Source organism: Gallinula chloropus (genome assembly GCF_964237585.1).
Source record: "Gallinula chloropus genome assembly, chromosome: 5".
NCBI lineage: Eukaryota > Metazoa > Chordata > Aves > Gruiformes > Rallidae > Gallinula > Gallinula chloropus.
Genome location: NC_140090.1, coordinates 30,206,886 through 30,221,706, shown reverse-complemented (window position 1 = coordinate 30,221,706; position 14,821 = coordinate 30,206,886). Strand labels below are relative to the sequence as shown.

Genomic DNA, 14,821 nt, shown 5'->3' with positions numbered 1-14,821 from the left:
ACCCAGTCCTCCCCACCCCCCTTTTCAGACCCAGGGGAGATAACCTTTAATTCTATGTGATAAAACAATACTTCTGTTTGCAAGCACAGAAACTGGCGGCCAGGATTTATATTTTGAAGGAGTGCAATTGTGCTAGTGAGGTATTAACAGAAAGTCATGTCTTTCCAGAGCTTTTGAAGCACACATGAGGAAGGTGCAATGAATTAAGAAGCAGGAAGGATGTATTTAGGTGAAAATGTCAAGCTAAGAAATCTTTCCAAAGTGTGCTGTGCACCTTTTACATGAGGGTATTTTTGCACATACAAAAAACAAAACAAAACAAAATCTCAGGCATGTTTTGGTGTTCCAAAAGGAAATAAAACCTAGGTGCTTGATTCAGGGTTACTTTTTCTTTGCCATAAGCAGAGAGCATTTACTTCAAGTGTCAGAAATTTAGTAAGGTGACTCTTGTCTTGACAGGTGGACATTCTGTAGAGTTGAGAGTCCTGCAGTAAACTTCATGCCTTTTAGTCACTTCTTTCTGCTTTTAGGCAGGATTTTGTGTCAAGCATTTCATTAAGAGCAAAATTGACCAGTCTGTTTGGAGACAGGAGGATGAAAACTAGTGCTCTTTGTAGCATTTTTAATCAACATGAATCAGTTTTGTCTACAATGAAATCCCGTTTTGATGATGGAGAGTGGTCCTGAACCTGTTTCTGAGCTAAGGTGAGATAGGCTTTCCATCTCAAAAGAGAAGTCTGTTTCAGAGATCTGATTTCAGAGTGGTAGCTGGCAAAACATTACAGCCCGTGCTGCTTTTGGGATTCCTTCCTGACAGAGGGTCCAGTCACAATTGAGTAATCTACAATAGATTTATAGTGTAACTTAAGGGAAAAAGTTTGCCCAGAATTCCTCAGAGGAATGGATCTTTGCTAGTGACCTGAATGGAAGCAGGTTTTTAACCTTTGTGTAATTTTTCACTGTAACTATCAACATTTAAAAATGATTTTAAAGTTTCATTTCCATGCAGTTAGGTAACAGTCAAAGTTTACCTTGCTTGTTACAGTGCACGTCAGACGTAGCTGGTGTCTGTCTGGGTGTGCGGCGTGAAGCACAGGTGTAATCACACTGAGTCGCATTTGCTGTCAGTCACATCCACCACAGTCAGCACCCTTGTTGCTGCAGGGCTGAGCGGAGTCAGGCAGGGAAGGAAAGCTGCTTAACCCTGTTTATAGGAAACTTGCCACGTGGCCTTTCTGCTTTTACAGTTACCTGGGTCTTGTGATGACTCTCTGATACAACCGCCTTTTTTGTAAAAGGAAGAGGAGTAACCACTTCAAACTTGCACAGGGATTCTTAGCAGAAATTTGTCTGTCAGCAGCGCACAGAAATATTCAGGAACTCCTGGAGCTGCCTTTTGCTCTCTAAGCAAAATCTTACACTTATCAAAGGTGAATTTTATTATTTACTATATACGGGTTTTGTTTTTTAAATGAAAAATATTTAATTTCTTGATGGAAGTATTTATGTACATAGGTACTTAGCTGTGCCTGGGGTCTTGCCTAGCTCAAGAAGGTAAGAGTGAAAGGAGTGGGAGGAGGTAATTTTGCTCTCCAGTGAACTAAGGTTTGTCTGCTGTGTGTGTAATTTGCAGGGAAACAACAGGAATGAGCTAGCAAAAGATTAGACAGTTTGGTATCAACAGAGAAGTGTATATAGTATGTCAAAAGTATGTCCATTTAATGTGTGTTTATTATAGGAATATGTGTGTTACAGACAGATTTTTGAAGGTATTAGTGTTTCTAACTAGCTTCATTAGGTAACTCCAGCCATCAGATCGTTCTGCATGTTATCAGCAGAACTAGAAAATCAGCTAAGTCAGAATTCCTTTGGCAGACCAGGCTTCAGTTAAAATTAATCTAGAGACACATTAATTAAATGCATGTTTCTCTTTGGGATGCTTCCATATTCCATAGCCCAACAGTATAAACTGGTTCAGTTCAGACAATACCATGGGCATGTCAAGAGGTTGTTTGGTTTTCTGTAGGATGATGTATCATCAGATACTTTACACAAGGCAAAAAGAAAATAGGAGAATCTGTATGCCGTTGTGTTTGTGTGTTTATCCAGTTGGTTGAGGGCTGTGGTGCACTGTCACTGAAACTCTGGCATGCAGTCAGACCTTGGGATGGTCCCATGCATTATGTACATCTATGCCCAGCTTGCAGCAAAAGGGACAGTTGGTACTTCTTCCACATTTACTGCTTTGTGCCAAAACCTAGAAGACAAACTTTTCTGAGTAACATACATTCTAGGAACCGATTGCCTCCCATAATAGGGGAGACCACCTTGCATGACAAAGATAGCTGAGATCCTGCACCAGATCTCTTGATCCTGCACAACCATCCCTTGGTCGAGCAGGAGGTAAAAGGAATGGAGAACTGCATCTCAGAAAGGTTCTGTTATCTTGCAGGTTTGAGACAAAAACAGGTGCTAGAAAGAAAGGATGTACCATACTTGTTAAAGTTTCAAGGGACAGGATGAAATTATTATAGTATTCAGCTTTTTTCAGGTTGGCTTAAACCAAGAACAAATCTGTAGCTTTCTAGTTTTGCTGGTTTGATCAGTGATACCTGCATGCTCGAAATACTCGTGGTCATAGTCTACTAGAGTCAAACAGTGCTGGGAGGGAAGGAGACTGTTGGGTTTGGGCCTCATGTGGCTGTTTACATGAGGGGATTACACACAACATTTGAACGGTCTGGGAACTTCATAGTAATTTTTTTCATCTGCTTTTTGCACTTACTGTTGTTTCCTAGTGAAATGTAAATTTGATAATAAACATGCATAACATGCCATTTTTTCAGTATATTGGTCATCTTGTGTGGTTTGTTCCCGATGTCATTTTCTGTACCACAGTGTTCTACCATAAAGCAAAGAGTAGGCCTTTCTTGCTCCAGTGTAGGGGTTGTGATACTGCACACGAGCGTGGTGAGCTGGTGTCTGCACGAGGACTGGCTGTAACAGTGGAGAAATGCTCAGGCTGTGCTGGGCTGTTTGCTGCTGTGTTTCTACCTACACAGCTGCAGGTGGCAGATGTGCAGTATGAGCTGCAGCCTGCCTTTGCACAGAGAATCTCTGCAATGCATAAATCTAGAACAGAACGCTTTCAGAGTACCTCCTGCTGTGCTTTGAGAAGCCTTTTACTTAAGAGTGAAACACTTCACAAATGAAGAATAGCTCATCAACCTCTTTACAGAATTGGAATGCGAGCCTGGCTTTCAATGCCAGTTCTGGTATGTTGGGCATTTTTCTGTGTCTGGTGTTTTGGGTTGGTTTTTTTTCTTTTTACTTCACAGCAATAATTTCCTCTAGCATTACTGTAGTGTTAGACAACAGTGTTGTCTAATAACGACGCTGTTGTTTCTCCATCTCTGTAGTGGATGTTATGTCAGCCCCCTGTATTTGTGTTGAAATGGGAGTAGAGATTGAAACCAAGCTACTTACCCTGAAGAGCACTCCCTTTGCATAGGTCTCAGTGGAGTTCTTTTGGCAGAGAGGTGCCAGATTTCTGCCCGATTCGTGTCAGTCGTGTCAGCCTGGGGGTGTGCATACCACTTTCAGCACAACCCCTGCACTCATGTTACTACAGAATAGGAACATTGATTTACAGTGAACAGGTTCTTACTTGAATTAGTTCAACAATTACTGACAGCACTTCCTCTGTGTGCATGACATCTTAAAGAACTGAGAACCACTGTTACCCTGTGTGAGGATCCTGCATTTGCTGAGCTTTATTTTTCTCACATGAGAAGAGGGAGAAGGGCTTGTGCACTCGTCCAACTGAAGTTACTTTTCAGCTCAACGTTTCATATGCTGAAGATTATGAATTGGAAATTGAGGGGGTATTCTTGTCCCACTGGTCTCTGCAATTGTCACACCCCTAACTGCTGCAAGCTGAAACTCCAGCTTTTGGATTGCAAGAGAGGTTTACCAAGTTTCCTTCACTAGCAAGTAAGTAACCTCAGCTGTTTCCTAATATTTATGGTATTTATGCCTGAGTACTTCACATGTTTGCATGTGTATTTGCATCTCCTCAGAACAAAGGCCTGCGTTACCACCGTAATTAACCAATGACACTACAGAAGTGTTCCCTGCAGTAGAGAGGCATTATGGCCAGGGGCAGCGGAATAGCAGCAGAGGAACGTTAGACACTGCTGGAGGTGGGATTTCTGACTGTGTGCTGGGTCTGCACAAAGCTATTCATGGTGCATATGAGAAGAAAATTAAAGTTGGGATAAAAGTCCCTGTTGAGCTCCAGCGATTTCAGCTGTCCTGAAATGCCTGAGCCTGAGGACTAGAGCTGGCTGCCACTTTGAAAGAGCATGGGTGCTGTGTAACAGTTCTTGGAGGCTTGTTTTTCTGTGTGTTCTCTAGCACTTCGGCTGTAGCAAGGGAAGAGAGTTAGAACTAACTCCGTTGAAGCCGCAGAAGAGCTAGACCTAACCACAAAAGCTCAGGCATGCCAGGGGAAGGTGCAAGAAGAGCCTTCTGGAGAAAACGGGTTTATTAAGCCACTTAAATCAATGGAACTTTGGCAATTCTGGAAAGAAATTCTAATGTTGTACTGCACTGATGGGGCTTGGAAGTGCTTTGAGCTCCTTTTCCTTTTAGTTGGTCAGACTGCTGAAAGACAGACTTCTGACAGGCTCCTGGGCAAGGGCCTTTCAATGGCGTTCTGTATAATGCCGAAGTGAATACAAGTAAAGGCTTTTGTGTGGCGTGGAGTCTCCAGTTGAAAACATCTGTAATTCCTGCAGCTGAGTTCTTGGTGTGTAGGTCTGGATCACACAAAAGAAGCTGTGATTTTAGCAGAAATTGTCAAATTAATTGGAAAGACAGAAAGCCTGTGTACTGGTTTTGGCTGGGTAAATACAGTAAATTTTACTTGTCGTAGCTGATAGGGCCAAACCTAGTGTGGTTAATGCAGGGATTTATTGCTGAGCAGGGCCCACGTGGAGTCAAGGCCTTTCCTGCTGCTCAGAGCCCCCCACCAGTGAGTGATAATCCTAGTTCAAGTCTTGTTAAATGCTCTTCACCCTCACTGAGTGCTTAGGAAGTGGCAGGAAGGGAACACAAAGCCAAACTGAAGTGCAGCACTCAGCTTTGTCCCCTGCACTGTATTGTGTCATCAGGACCACCAGTAGGGCAGCAGGCAGGTGAGAGTGCTGTGCTGTGAAGAGACCTACACGCATGTGCTTACACACTGCTTTCACAGCTTGCTTCAACAAGCTCACAGAAGGCAAAGGCTTGCAGGAATGTTTCCAGAACTTACTGAAGCGAGCTGCTGCTGAAGAAAAGTCAGGTATTGGTAAAACTTTGTGTAGAATTCTTTGTGATTGTGTTTACAGTTAAGATTTTAGGTTACCTAATTATCTGAGAATCTGTCTCTACAATCTTAACGCTAAAAAGAGAACAAGATATCACCATGGGGACAGACACAATGATGGCAATAATCTAAGTCAGTGGGAGCCAGAAGTGCCAGGCTCCTGCCCTTGGAGCTGCTGGGGTTCCTTGTGGAAACTGGCTAGGTGGCAGTTGCTTCATATGAGGAGACTAATTGGTGGAGATTGGTAACTGATAAGATTTGATTCCTGATTGAGAATTCCTAGTCAGATTCATAAGTCATTATACGAGCAAATTCCTAGTAAGACCTTGTCTATGGGAAGCAGTAACTCTTGCTTTATACCATGAACTCCTGAAAAAACTAGTTCCTTGAGTGTGGCCAACTGTTGCAGTTGCTGTATCTTTTCCTTTTGGAAAGGAAAATATCTACATGAGCACACCTGACTTCAGAATCTCTTGGCACACTTAAAATTTTGCCAACAATGCAAGCCAGAAGATCCAACCTCCCTCTGTAAGGGAACCAGGAGAGTTCATTACTTGTGTTCTGCCTGATCCCTGGCTGGATCCACAAACTGGATCCAGCTTGAGAAAAATAAAAACCAGTTTCTTTCACTTGGATTGCATGTTTCTGGCTGTGTCCAGGTAACAGAAGCTTCTGTATATGAGCTGCCCTTGCTTTGGCACAACTCTCAATGGTTTCGTGCTCAATCCCCAAATGAGCGTCAACAACTATCTTGGCAAATTAGTCCTAGAATTTGGAAGCACAGATTTGTTCATTTCTGTAACTGCTCTCTGCATCTGGCACCTGTTAAGGCTCTCACAGTCTCAAATTTCCCTGCCTGTATCTTCACAGACACAAACTGGTACCAAAGAGAGACGCAGTACTAAGCACAGAATCCAGGGAGGGACTTAGGCTCTTCAAATGATTCCAGTGAAGAGCTGGCTGTTCAGTTAAATTTAATTGCCTACATTGAAACCACTACTACTGCTGAAAGCTGTAGCAAGGGTGTAAAAGAATGCACATCTCATTCAAACCAAAACAGATACTAACAAAGCTTTAGCTTCTACTCAGAGTTTGTAAAATTCCTTGTTCTCTGTGCATAGTCCTCACAAGGGGCAACAGGAACATGTTCCTAAGGAGAGCAACACATGGAAAAAACTAGAGACTTCTTTTGCTGTACCTAGAGACTGGAAGATGAGCAAGGTAAGTGAACACAGGGTAACTGGACATCTTCAGACATGAAGCCATACCTGAGGAATTGATTTTCACTGTTGAGATTACTCTACAGAAGATACTCTAGAATGCAGATCACAGCCACATCCTGCTGAGGATGCTGGAGGACAAGTACTTGACTTTTTCCTTGAGGTGTGCTGAGACACTAAAAATGAATGACTAAGTGCTGGGGAGAAGTAACAAAGCACACTGATATGAGCTGATTATATCCTATAAAATTCACAGTGTCTCCCCTTTATTTTGCAAAAGTTTGGCATAAAGTACATAAGACGTCATAAGAGTTGTCTTAAAAGTTGCTTAAGAAAGATACCTTACTAAAGCAAAAGTGATGTGGTAGATCTGATAAAAGAAACAGTGTATTTTCCCTAGCAAACCCGAAGTCAGAGATGTCCTTGAGTATAAGTTGTCATACACGCTGGCACTGATTTCATTATGGCTTTTGGTCTGGTATTTTCAATAACAAGATTTGCTCTTGTTTTACCAAATTCTTAGCTCAGTTCCAGGCTGTGGCAGCTCTGTCAGGTCCTGCCCTCCCATTCATTTGACAGGAAAGATGAGCTTTTTCCTCAATGTGAAACTGGGCTGTGGCATCTGCTTCTCTGCATTCTGCTTGCCACTCTTTCTGCTCACCTCTTGGTTCACTGCTGTCAGGATGGTGAGAATATCTTCTCCTCTGCAAAAACACAAGTATGTGTTGTAAGAGGGAGGCAGTTACCATCAGAGAAATTACCACATTCCCACATATCCTGGCCTGTACCAGCGCTAACAGCTCCTGTTCTAAACAGGCTCCAGAGCAGTTCTACTAACTGCTTTAACACTCTGCATGGCGTTGCTCTGTCCTAGGTGGCTGTTTTACCCTGGGCGAGCACTCACTCCCGCTGCCTATCGCCCACCTCTGCATCCAAATCAAACTCCTGTCAATCAGATCACAAAGAGCCAAGAAGCAGGGTATGGAAACATAGTTACCGAGGACAGCTGTACTCCAGTTGCTGGCACAATGCCTGTATGTACCAGGTCCCCTGGACTGTGCTTCTGTAGGAAACGTAATCTTGTAAGGTAGCCATGCCCAAGAGGAAGTCTGCCTCTGCGGGGATGCAGTCGAGCTGAAACCTTGCATCTGTTTCTACAGAAGAATCTTGCTCCCCAGAATCTGTCTCAACAGTCACGCCCTTCTGGCAAGCGTCACCTTGGCAGGCCTGAACAAAAAACACTTTTGGTTTTCCAGCAAGGGAGTGGCAATTCTGTCCAGTGAAAGAAGTGGTCAGGTCCTGGATAGGTACTTCCTGCCCATCAACTCCATATATAACACCTTTTTTCCCATGAGACAGAATACAGCAAACAAAACAGTCCTTGTCCTTGTGGTCTCTGCGCCGGTAGCGGTCCACAGTCTCATAGATTTGCTCTGCAGTGAGGTCTTTATGTTCTTCTACTATAAAGTGAAGCTTTCTGAAGACTCTCTCCAGAGCCGCTGGAAAGCAAACAGAAGGGGAGCTGAAGCCATTTCATGACTCTGCCAATTGGAAGCTGCATTCCTAGAGATAATTCTTTTAAGGCTGCTACACAACTACCCAGGTTCTGCTCTGAAAACGATCTAGAAGTCTAATCACTAATTGTACCTCTAGAGGTCCCTTCACTCTCACTAAAAGGCTTCCTTGCACTCTTGTTACCAAACTGCAATCTAGCTGACTAGCGTGCAGAACTACGTGCAGAACTACTAGGAAGGCTGTGTCTCTTCCTCCCCCCCACTTTACAGCTCATCCCTTCATCTCTCACAAGGTGTTGAACAGCCAGTTGCTTGACCCGAGAGGAGAGGGTACAGTTCAGTGGGGTCCTACCAGTGTCACAGGAAGTGAAACCTCCCACTGTCACTCTCCAATTAAGTTGGAGTTCAGTTCAATCAGGGAAGGCCCACTGATGGATTTCTATCTCTTGGCACAGGCGGTGCAAATACACCCATCTCACAGACCCTGGGACCTGCTGTGTGCTTTGCTGCTGCTGCAAGATAACCTGCTGAGGAATAGCAAGGCCATGGCTCTTTTCTTCTTTTTTTGTCATTAAGCTGGATGTTAAACAACTAGAGCCCAGCTCTGGTCCAGCTGCAGATCTGTTTCTGATTCTGCGGATTTTAGAAGTAGTATGCCTAAGGCTGAAACAAAGCTAGCCTAGCTATTAAAGCCCAGGCTGAGGCTGCTGCTTAAGGGTGTAGTAAACTCAGGAAAACAGCAAAATGCTCATGAATCGTTCTGAATAAAAGCTTCATGAGCTGATATGGGTTTGTCAGCACAGAAAACAGAGCTGACTCAGTCACCAAAACAAAAAGTATGCTAGAAAAGGAAGACTGAATTCCAGACCTTTACTACAGGAAAAGGTTTCTATTTTTGAAGCTACACAAACACGCTTTTGATGTTTGCTGTACCTGCATCCTTATCTGTCCCAGTCCGATCTTTCAAGTTTTTCAGTTCCGCCACTGCTTCCCTGGCTTTTGCAAAGCTGTGATTATTCAAGATCAGGCACACTCCACGGGGTTGGCTAGTCATTTTGTAAACTTCAACCTGTTGAAAAGAAGGACTAATGGTGAAACTACTGCACCTTCCTCCAGGTGTTTCTCAGCCCTTGCCAGCAGCACAGTAGGGTTAAAAGCCAGCTGGCTTTCTGTCCAGGCATCTCACTTTATGTAGCTTTGCTCCCAGGACCTGGGTACGTGCTGCCCCATCACTTCTGGGAGTCTGGGCAGAGCATGAAAGAAACCCCCCAGACCCACATCACCATGCTCACCCTGCATGGGGTGCTGCAGTCACCGACTTCTTTATGCCCAACTGTCTGCCAACTGTGTATTTCCTGGTATAAGAAACTCAGCCTAACTTGCTGCCCTTGAAATGTTTCTGAAGTTTTAATGCTGCAGCCTGTGACTCAGCTTCAGAACAAAGTGTGTTAGAGAGCCGTGCGTATTTCTAGACAGTGCTTTTAATTGCCCTTATAATAACTGTTCATCTCATGGAGGGACAATCTCTTCTAAGAGGAAAACAACGATGTTTCTAAGAAACAAACTGACTTACCTGGGAAGGCTCATTACAACTAGTAGAAGAATCGGCTGTCACAGATGATATTGGGCATCTGGTGTAGGCTGAATACAGACAAAAACAGTTTAAGTACAGAATGCAGCACTAGAGAAAGGAGAGAAGCTCTGCTCTTATTCTCCAGCTCCACGCGTACCTTCCAGGGTAAAACTGCCCTCTGAAAACACTGAGTTGGGGTTGAATGACTGTTCTGGTTAGCTACAAACCACTAGATCATCAATTAAAAGGCAGTAAAGTGTATTGTGATTGGTTAGTAACTGGATACTCAATCATTTTTTTAGAGGCGTCTGTGTAAAGAAGTGAGATGCAAGTGGGGTAGAGTGTCCAAAAGCTAAAGAGTAAAAAAAAATAATACTGAATCTTCCAAAACATTAATTACCTTTAGGGCCTCTTATACTGTCCCTTTGTTTCTCTGTGATGAACACCTCTTCTTCACCTGAAAAGCACTTGTTATTAGTCCTCTATGATACCTATGTGTCACTTCAAGAATAACTGTAGGAAAGAGGCTTTTTTGTTTTGTTTTACCAAATGGGTTTAATTCATAGTCTTCAATTCTCTTCAACAGGCTGACATTAATTTCTGCACAGAGAGTCTTCAGGATTCTTAGATTGTCTTCTCCCAAAATCCCCTTCTTCTCCATCTCAGTGAAAACGCCGAGCATTGTCTGGGTAATCAGAAAGATAGTTTGCTCTTAGGGCACATCCACACCACCACTGGGAGGGAAGTTGCAGCATGTTGCATGTGCATTAAGCTTTAGGGTGCTGACAGCATGTGTGACCCACAGAGTCAGTCCAGCTAACCAGGAGCTCACTTGAGACCTCAGCTGAATCAATTAAACCTACATCAAAAAACCTACAAGTGCTGTAAATACATAAACATCTTCCCAAAGCATACTCATTTCCCTTCTGCAGCTCAGAGATTCCAAGATCTAAGGGTCATCATACAGGAATATATATATGACATAATTTTTAATGACTGCCATTAATTCAGCTGCCAGTGGCTATTTTGTGCACTTAATTGAATCACTGTAGTGACCATCTCGAGCAGTGGCAAAAATGGGTAGGACCACACAAATATGGTGTAGAGGTTGTTTTGAAGCAAAAGGGGACCCAAGTGAGTGGCAGAGTACAGTGGTCACCCTGAGGATTTGCTGGAATAGCTGTCACTAGATGGTCACAGTTTCTCCTCTAAGAATTGAGGGAAAATGCTACAAGAGTTTTCATGTGTCAGAACAAAGTACCCGGCAGTCAGAACTGTGGCCTGAGATAGTGTAAGAGCAGCTGGAGCATCTCCAAAGCTGTTTGTAAACTCCAAGTCTTGGTAAGGATCTGCTGCTTAGATCTGTATTTTCTAAGTTTGGAAGTAAACAGAAGAAAAGCACAAAGTAATAGCCACAGCGGGTTACTTTCTGTGTTTGATAATGTCTTAGAAAGCTGTCAAGAAGAAAATCAGTCAGTGAATATGCTCATCAGTCTTCCCCTATCAAAACCACTGAGTGTCTTAAGTCCCAGTAGCTGCTTGGGCATGAAGGCATCTGTGCCTGTCCAGGGCTGGCCCATGACATGGCTGCAAAAGCTACCTATAACACCAGCACAGACAAGTCCCATGTGCACTGGAGAGCCTACAAACCCTTTCCAGCTACGCCCTTTTGGTTATGGTGCTTCCACCATACGAGGAGGGACACGGTAGGAAGAGTGACTCATTCCCCTCGGAGCAGCCCAAATATCTCTAATGGACTATAATAATAATTTGAAAAAAATCACCCCAAAAAGTATTAAAGAAATTCTTACAGTCTTGGGGTTTAGCCTGCATTTTGGTAATTCTGTCCCCAAAAGAAACTTGAAAGACTTCAGCTCCTCTTCACCAATGTCTTCTGATAGCTGAAAGAGCAGGTATCTAAGAGAGAAGTAGAGGACATTGTTTCATCGCATTCCTGAGGATGTCCCTTAACACAGCTGAACACCATACTGCTGTGCTGCTCCCTTGGCCACCTCTGCGCCCCAAGCACATAGTTGCCTCTTTTTCCTTTTTAACTGGGGGGACATCAGTCCCAGGGCAGCCTGAAGTCAAACCATTTTCAGCTGCAATTAGAAAGCTCTTGGTTTCCGTAAAGTCAAACCCACAACGAAACTTTCTGGAGCTGAGAACAAGACTCTCACGCAGCCCCTCAGTGCAGCACCCCAGCAGGAAGTCCTTCAGGAGCTGGTAAGCATTTCAGAAAGGTGGAACTTAGTTTTCTCCCCTTTAATGGTCAGACACTTCAACTTTCCATCTGATTTGTACCCACATTTTGCTTGGAAGATGCTTGTATGCTTCCCAACCTTAACTTGATGTTCAAAGGGTCAGTAAAAGCTTACAAGGATCACGCAAGAAGGGCGGCCCATCCCAGAGGGGAAGCTCACAGGTAGGGCTCAGCCCGGCGGCACCTGGTCACTCACCTGTAGGCAGACACCCGTGCCCTGCCTTGGACCTGAAGCTCTCTCTCCATCTCCTCTCGGCTGGAGCCCAGCTGGGCTTCCAGGAGGTCGATCCGACCGATCCGGTAGAGCAGCTCCTTCAGGAAGAACAGGTTCCCTGCCTCGATCATGCCTTTCTCCTGCAGCGCTTCGATGAGGTCCTGTGGCTTCTGTATGGCTTCCAGCTTCCTCCAGGGGATGTACTCCAGGCTGAGAAACTTCATCGCCTCCAGCTCGGCCTTGCCCAACTCCTCGCTGACCGCTAGCAGCCGCTGCCTGCTGAACTCCATCGTCCCACCGCGGCTCCGGCCCGGGCAAGCGCGGAGGCCGCTTCCCTGCCCCACTTCCGCCCGCCGCAGGGCTGGGGCGCGCAGGAGGCAGCGCCCGGGCCCCTGGGAGCTGTAGTTCTTTCTGGAGTTCTGCTTAAGCAAACCAATCCCACCCCCAGTTAACTTAAAACCCGCGCCTGCCAGAGCAGACGCCTCTCAACGCGTTTTAAGCCGGCTTCGCTAGCAGTTAGGAACCGCCCTGGAGCCAGCTGAACCTACCTGCGCAGGTCAAAGTCTCCCTCGGCCCAGCTTCTCCTGCAGGCACCCCCTCTCCCGTTCAGAGGCACTCGCACGTCATTGCTATTTTAATACAAAGTGAAAGCAGCTCCTCAAGCCACTGACTCAGCTTCCTCCTTGTAAGCCTTCTGGGGCTACTGGGAGGGGTTCGGCCCTTGCACCCTAACAGCCCCAGGGACCAGCTCCCTTCCCACCCCTCCTGGATTTGCTGAAGACCCTTCTCGTGACAAGGGCAGGCTCATAGGAGCACAGCAAGATGCTGTAAGACCCTGGGATTGTGTGGCACCTCTGGTATACCTGCTGGTGCACAACTCTTGATAGATGGTATTTCACCACAGGAGGGAGGAGGGAAGGGATTTTACCATTTGGCATTTTTGTCCTTCTGAAAACTAACATTAACACCTCAGTGCTCTCCTTGAGCAGGAGAGACACCCATACTCTTGAAAACTGTTCTTGCTAAGTGCTGATTTAAAACCAGGGTCCCTTCCCCTCAAAAAAACCCCCAAGAAAACACAGTTTGACAATACATTAAGCAGAAAGCCTTACACTGTTACAATGATGTTGCTTATCAATGTTCAAATCCCCGTGCAAGGTATTTGATTACTGCAAGTGTGGCAACTTGGTGCAAGTCATCTGACTTTCAACCAACACATTTTAACGGCCCATGATCTAACCTGCCTCAAGTCATGTTAAAACAAACTCTTCCTACTAAATAGGCTGATGGGAGGTTTGGATCCTTCTCTTTGGCTGACATGCCTGGACAAAATCAGGCCTGAGCACAAAGTGGCTACACAAACATAAAACTAATGTAAAAGACCTGGGCCATGCTCAGATGTGTCCAGAATAACATTCCACCGAGGCAGAAATGTGCTCCTAGCGTTGGCACCCATGAGAGCCGAGCACGCTCCGGGCTGGGGGAATTCCTGTGGCTGTCAGTAACAGTCCATCAGTGAGAAGCAAGGGCACAGTTACAGAAAGGATGCACAGAAATGAGTATCTGGGACTTCCCAAAGATCTCGACTACGTTTTTTAGCGCATTGCACAGAAGTCGTTGCAGATCAAACAGGCCGTTCTCTACTAACAATTGGACACATCTCTAGCTGAAAAAATAGCAGATCTGAATAAAGAGAGTTAGGGGTCAGCACACAAAGGGTAATCAGCAAGGGCTGAACACCCAACTCCTGAGAAACATGTAGCTCCAGACTCCCTGCTGCATAGCCTAATCTCTTAAACGGTGTGCATTCTGTTTCCACTTTTCCTCGGGCTTCAAGATTTTCTGCAGGAGACCTTACAGATCACATACACAGCCAATAGCTCAAGTACTCAAATCTGAATTTTGCACCACTTTGAGAACCAAGAGCAAACCCTCACATGGGTGATGGGAAACCACCTACTCACAGCAGCCCATGCCATGGGAGCAATCAGCAACCTGAACACTGACAGGCTCCTCACATGTACCACTAACCCATCCCAAGAGCAACACATTAACACATCACCCCAAACCTGTTACAGTGGAATGATGAACTTCACATGGAAGGTGGGTGTAAACAGCTCTCTGGGAAACTGATGTTGAAGTGAATGAATAGGTAGCAAGATGCAAATGACTGGGCAGGGATTCCTGCCAGCAACTAACAGTATTTCCACCTGTGCAGGTCAGGGTCCTCCCCAACTCTTCTAAGCATTTCACTTTCCGAACAGCATCACTCTTTTCTTGGCTGCTTTCAGCTTTAGCCTGCAGGATTTCAACTCGCCAACTTTACTTTCCTACCGACCTTCTGACTCCACATTCTGGTGGTAGCATTTCTGCTGGATGAAAACAAAATACAGAATCCAGTGCCAAGAGCTGAAGGGAAGGGAGGATGGGCAAAGTAACTATAACTGAGGGACCTCAGGGAGGAAAGTCAGTTGCCCCTCACCATTCTCCAAGTTGTGCTAGAGAGGAAAACCAGAAAGTTGCAGATCAAATTTCCTTCTTATCTCTCAGTTCCATGAGAGGGACACAGATACATGCAAGAACTTATCAGCCACCCTGTTGCAGGCGTGTGTGAGCACCCTTTGCTCAGAGCCACAGAGCTGAAAGCGTGTCTTCTCCTTCATTCATCA

General features: G+C 45.1%; 1 protein-coding gene across 1 annotated transcript; it reads right to left on the bottom strand.

Moving 5' to 3' along the window:
• Positions 1-6,849: 6,849 nt before the first annotated feature.
• On the bottom strand, positions 6,850-12,442 carry LOC311192356 (caspase-8-like; the record flags this gene model as incomplete). The annotated part of the gene is made up of 8 exons (XM_084264819.1): positions 6,850-7,292; positions 7,586-8,087; positions 9,036-9,171; positions 9,676-9,743; positions 10,076-10,132; positions 10,222-10,360; positions 11,487-11,592; positions 12,135-12,442. 8 exons carry the CDS (start codon positions 12,440-12,442, stop codon positions 7,157-7,159), a joined length of 1,452 nt encoding a protein of 483 aa, XP_084120945.1. The 3' UTR covers positions 6,850-7,156.
• Positions 12,443-14,821: the final 2,379 nt, after the last annotated feature.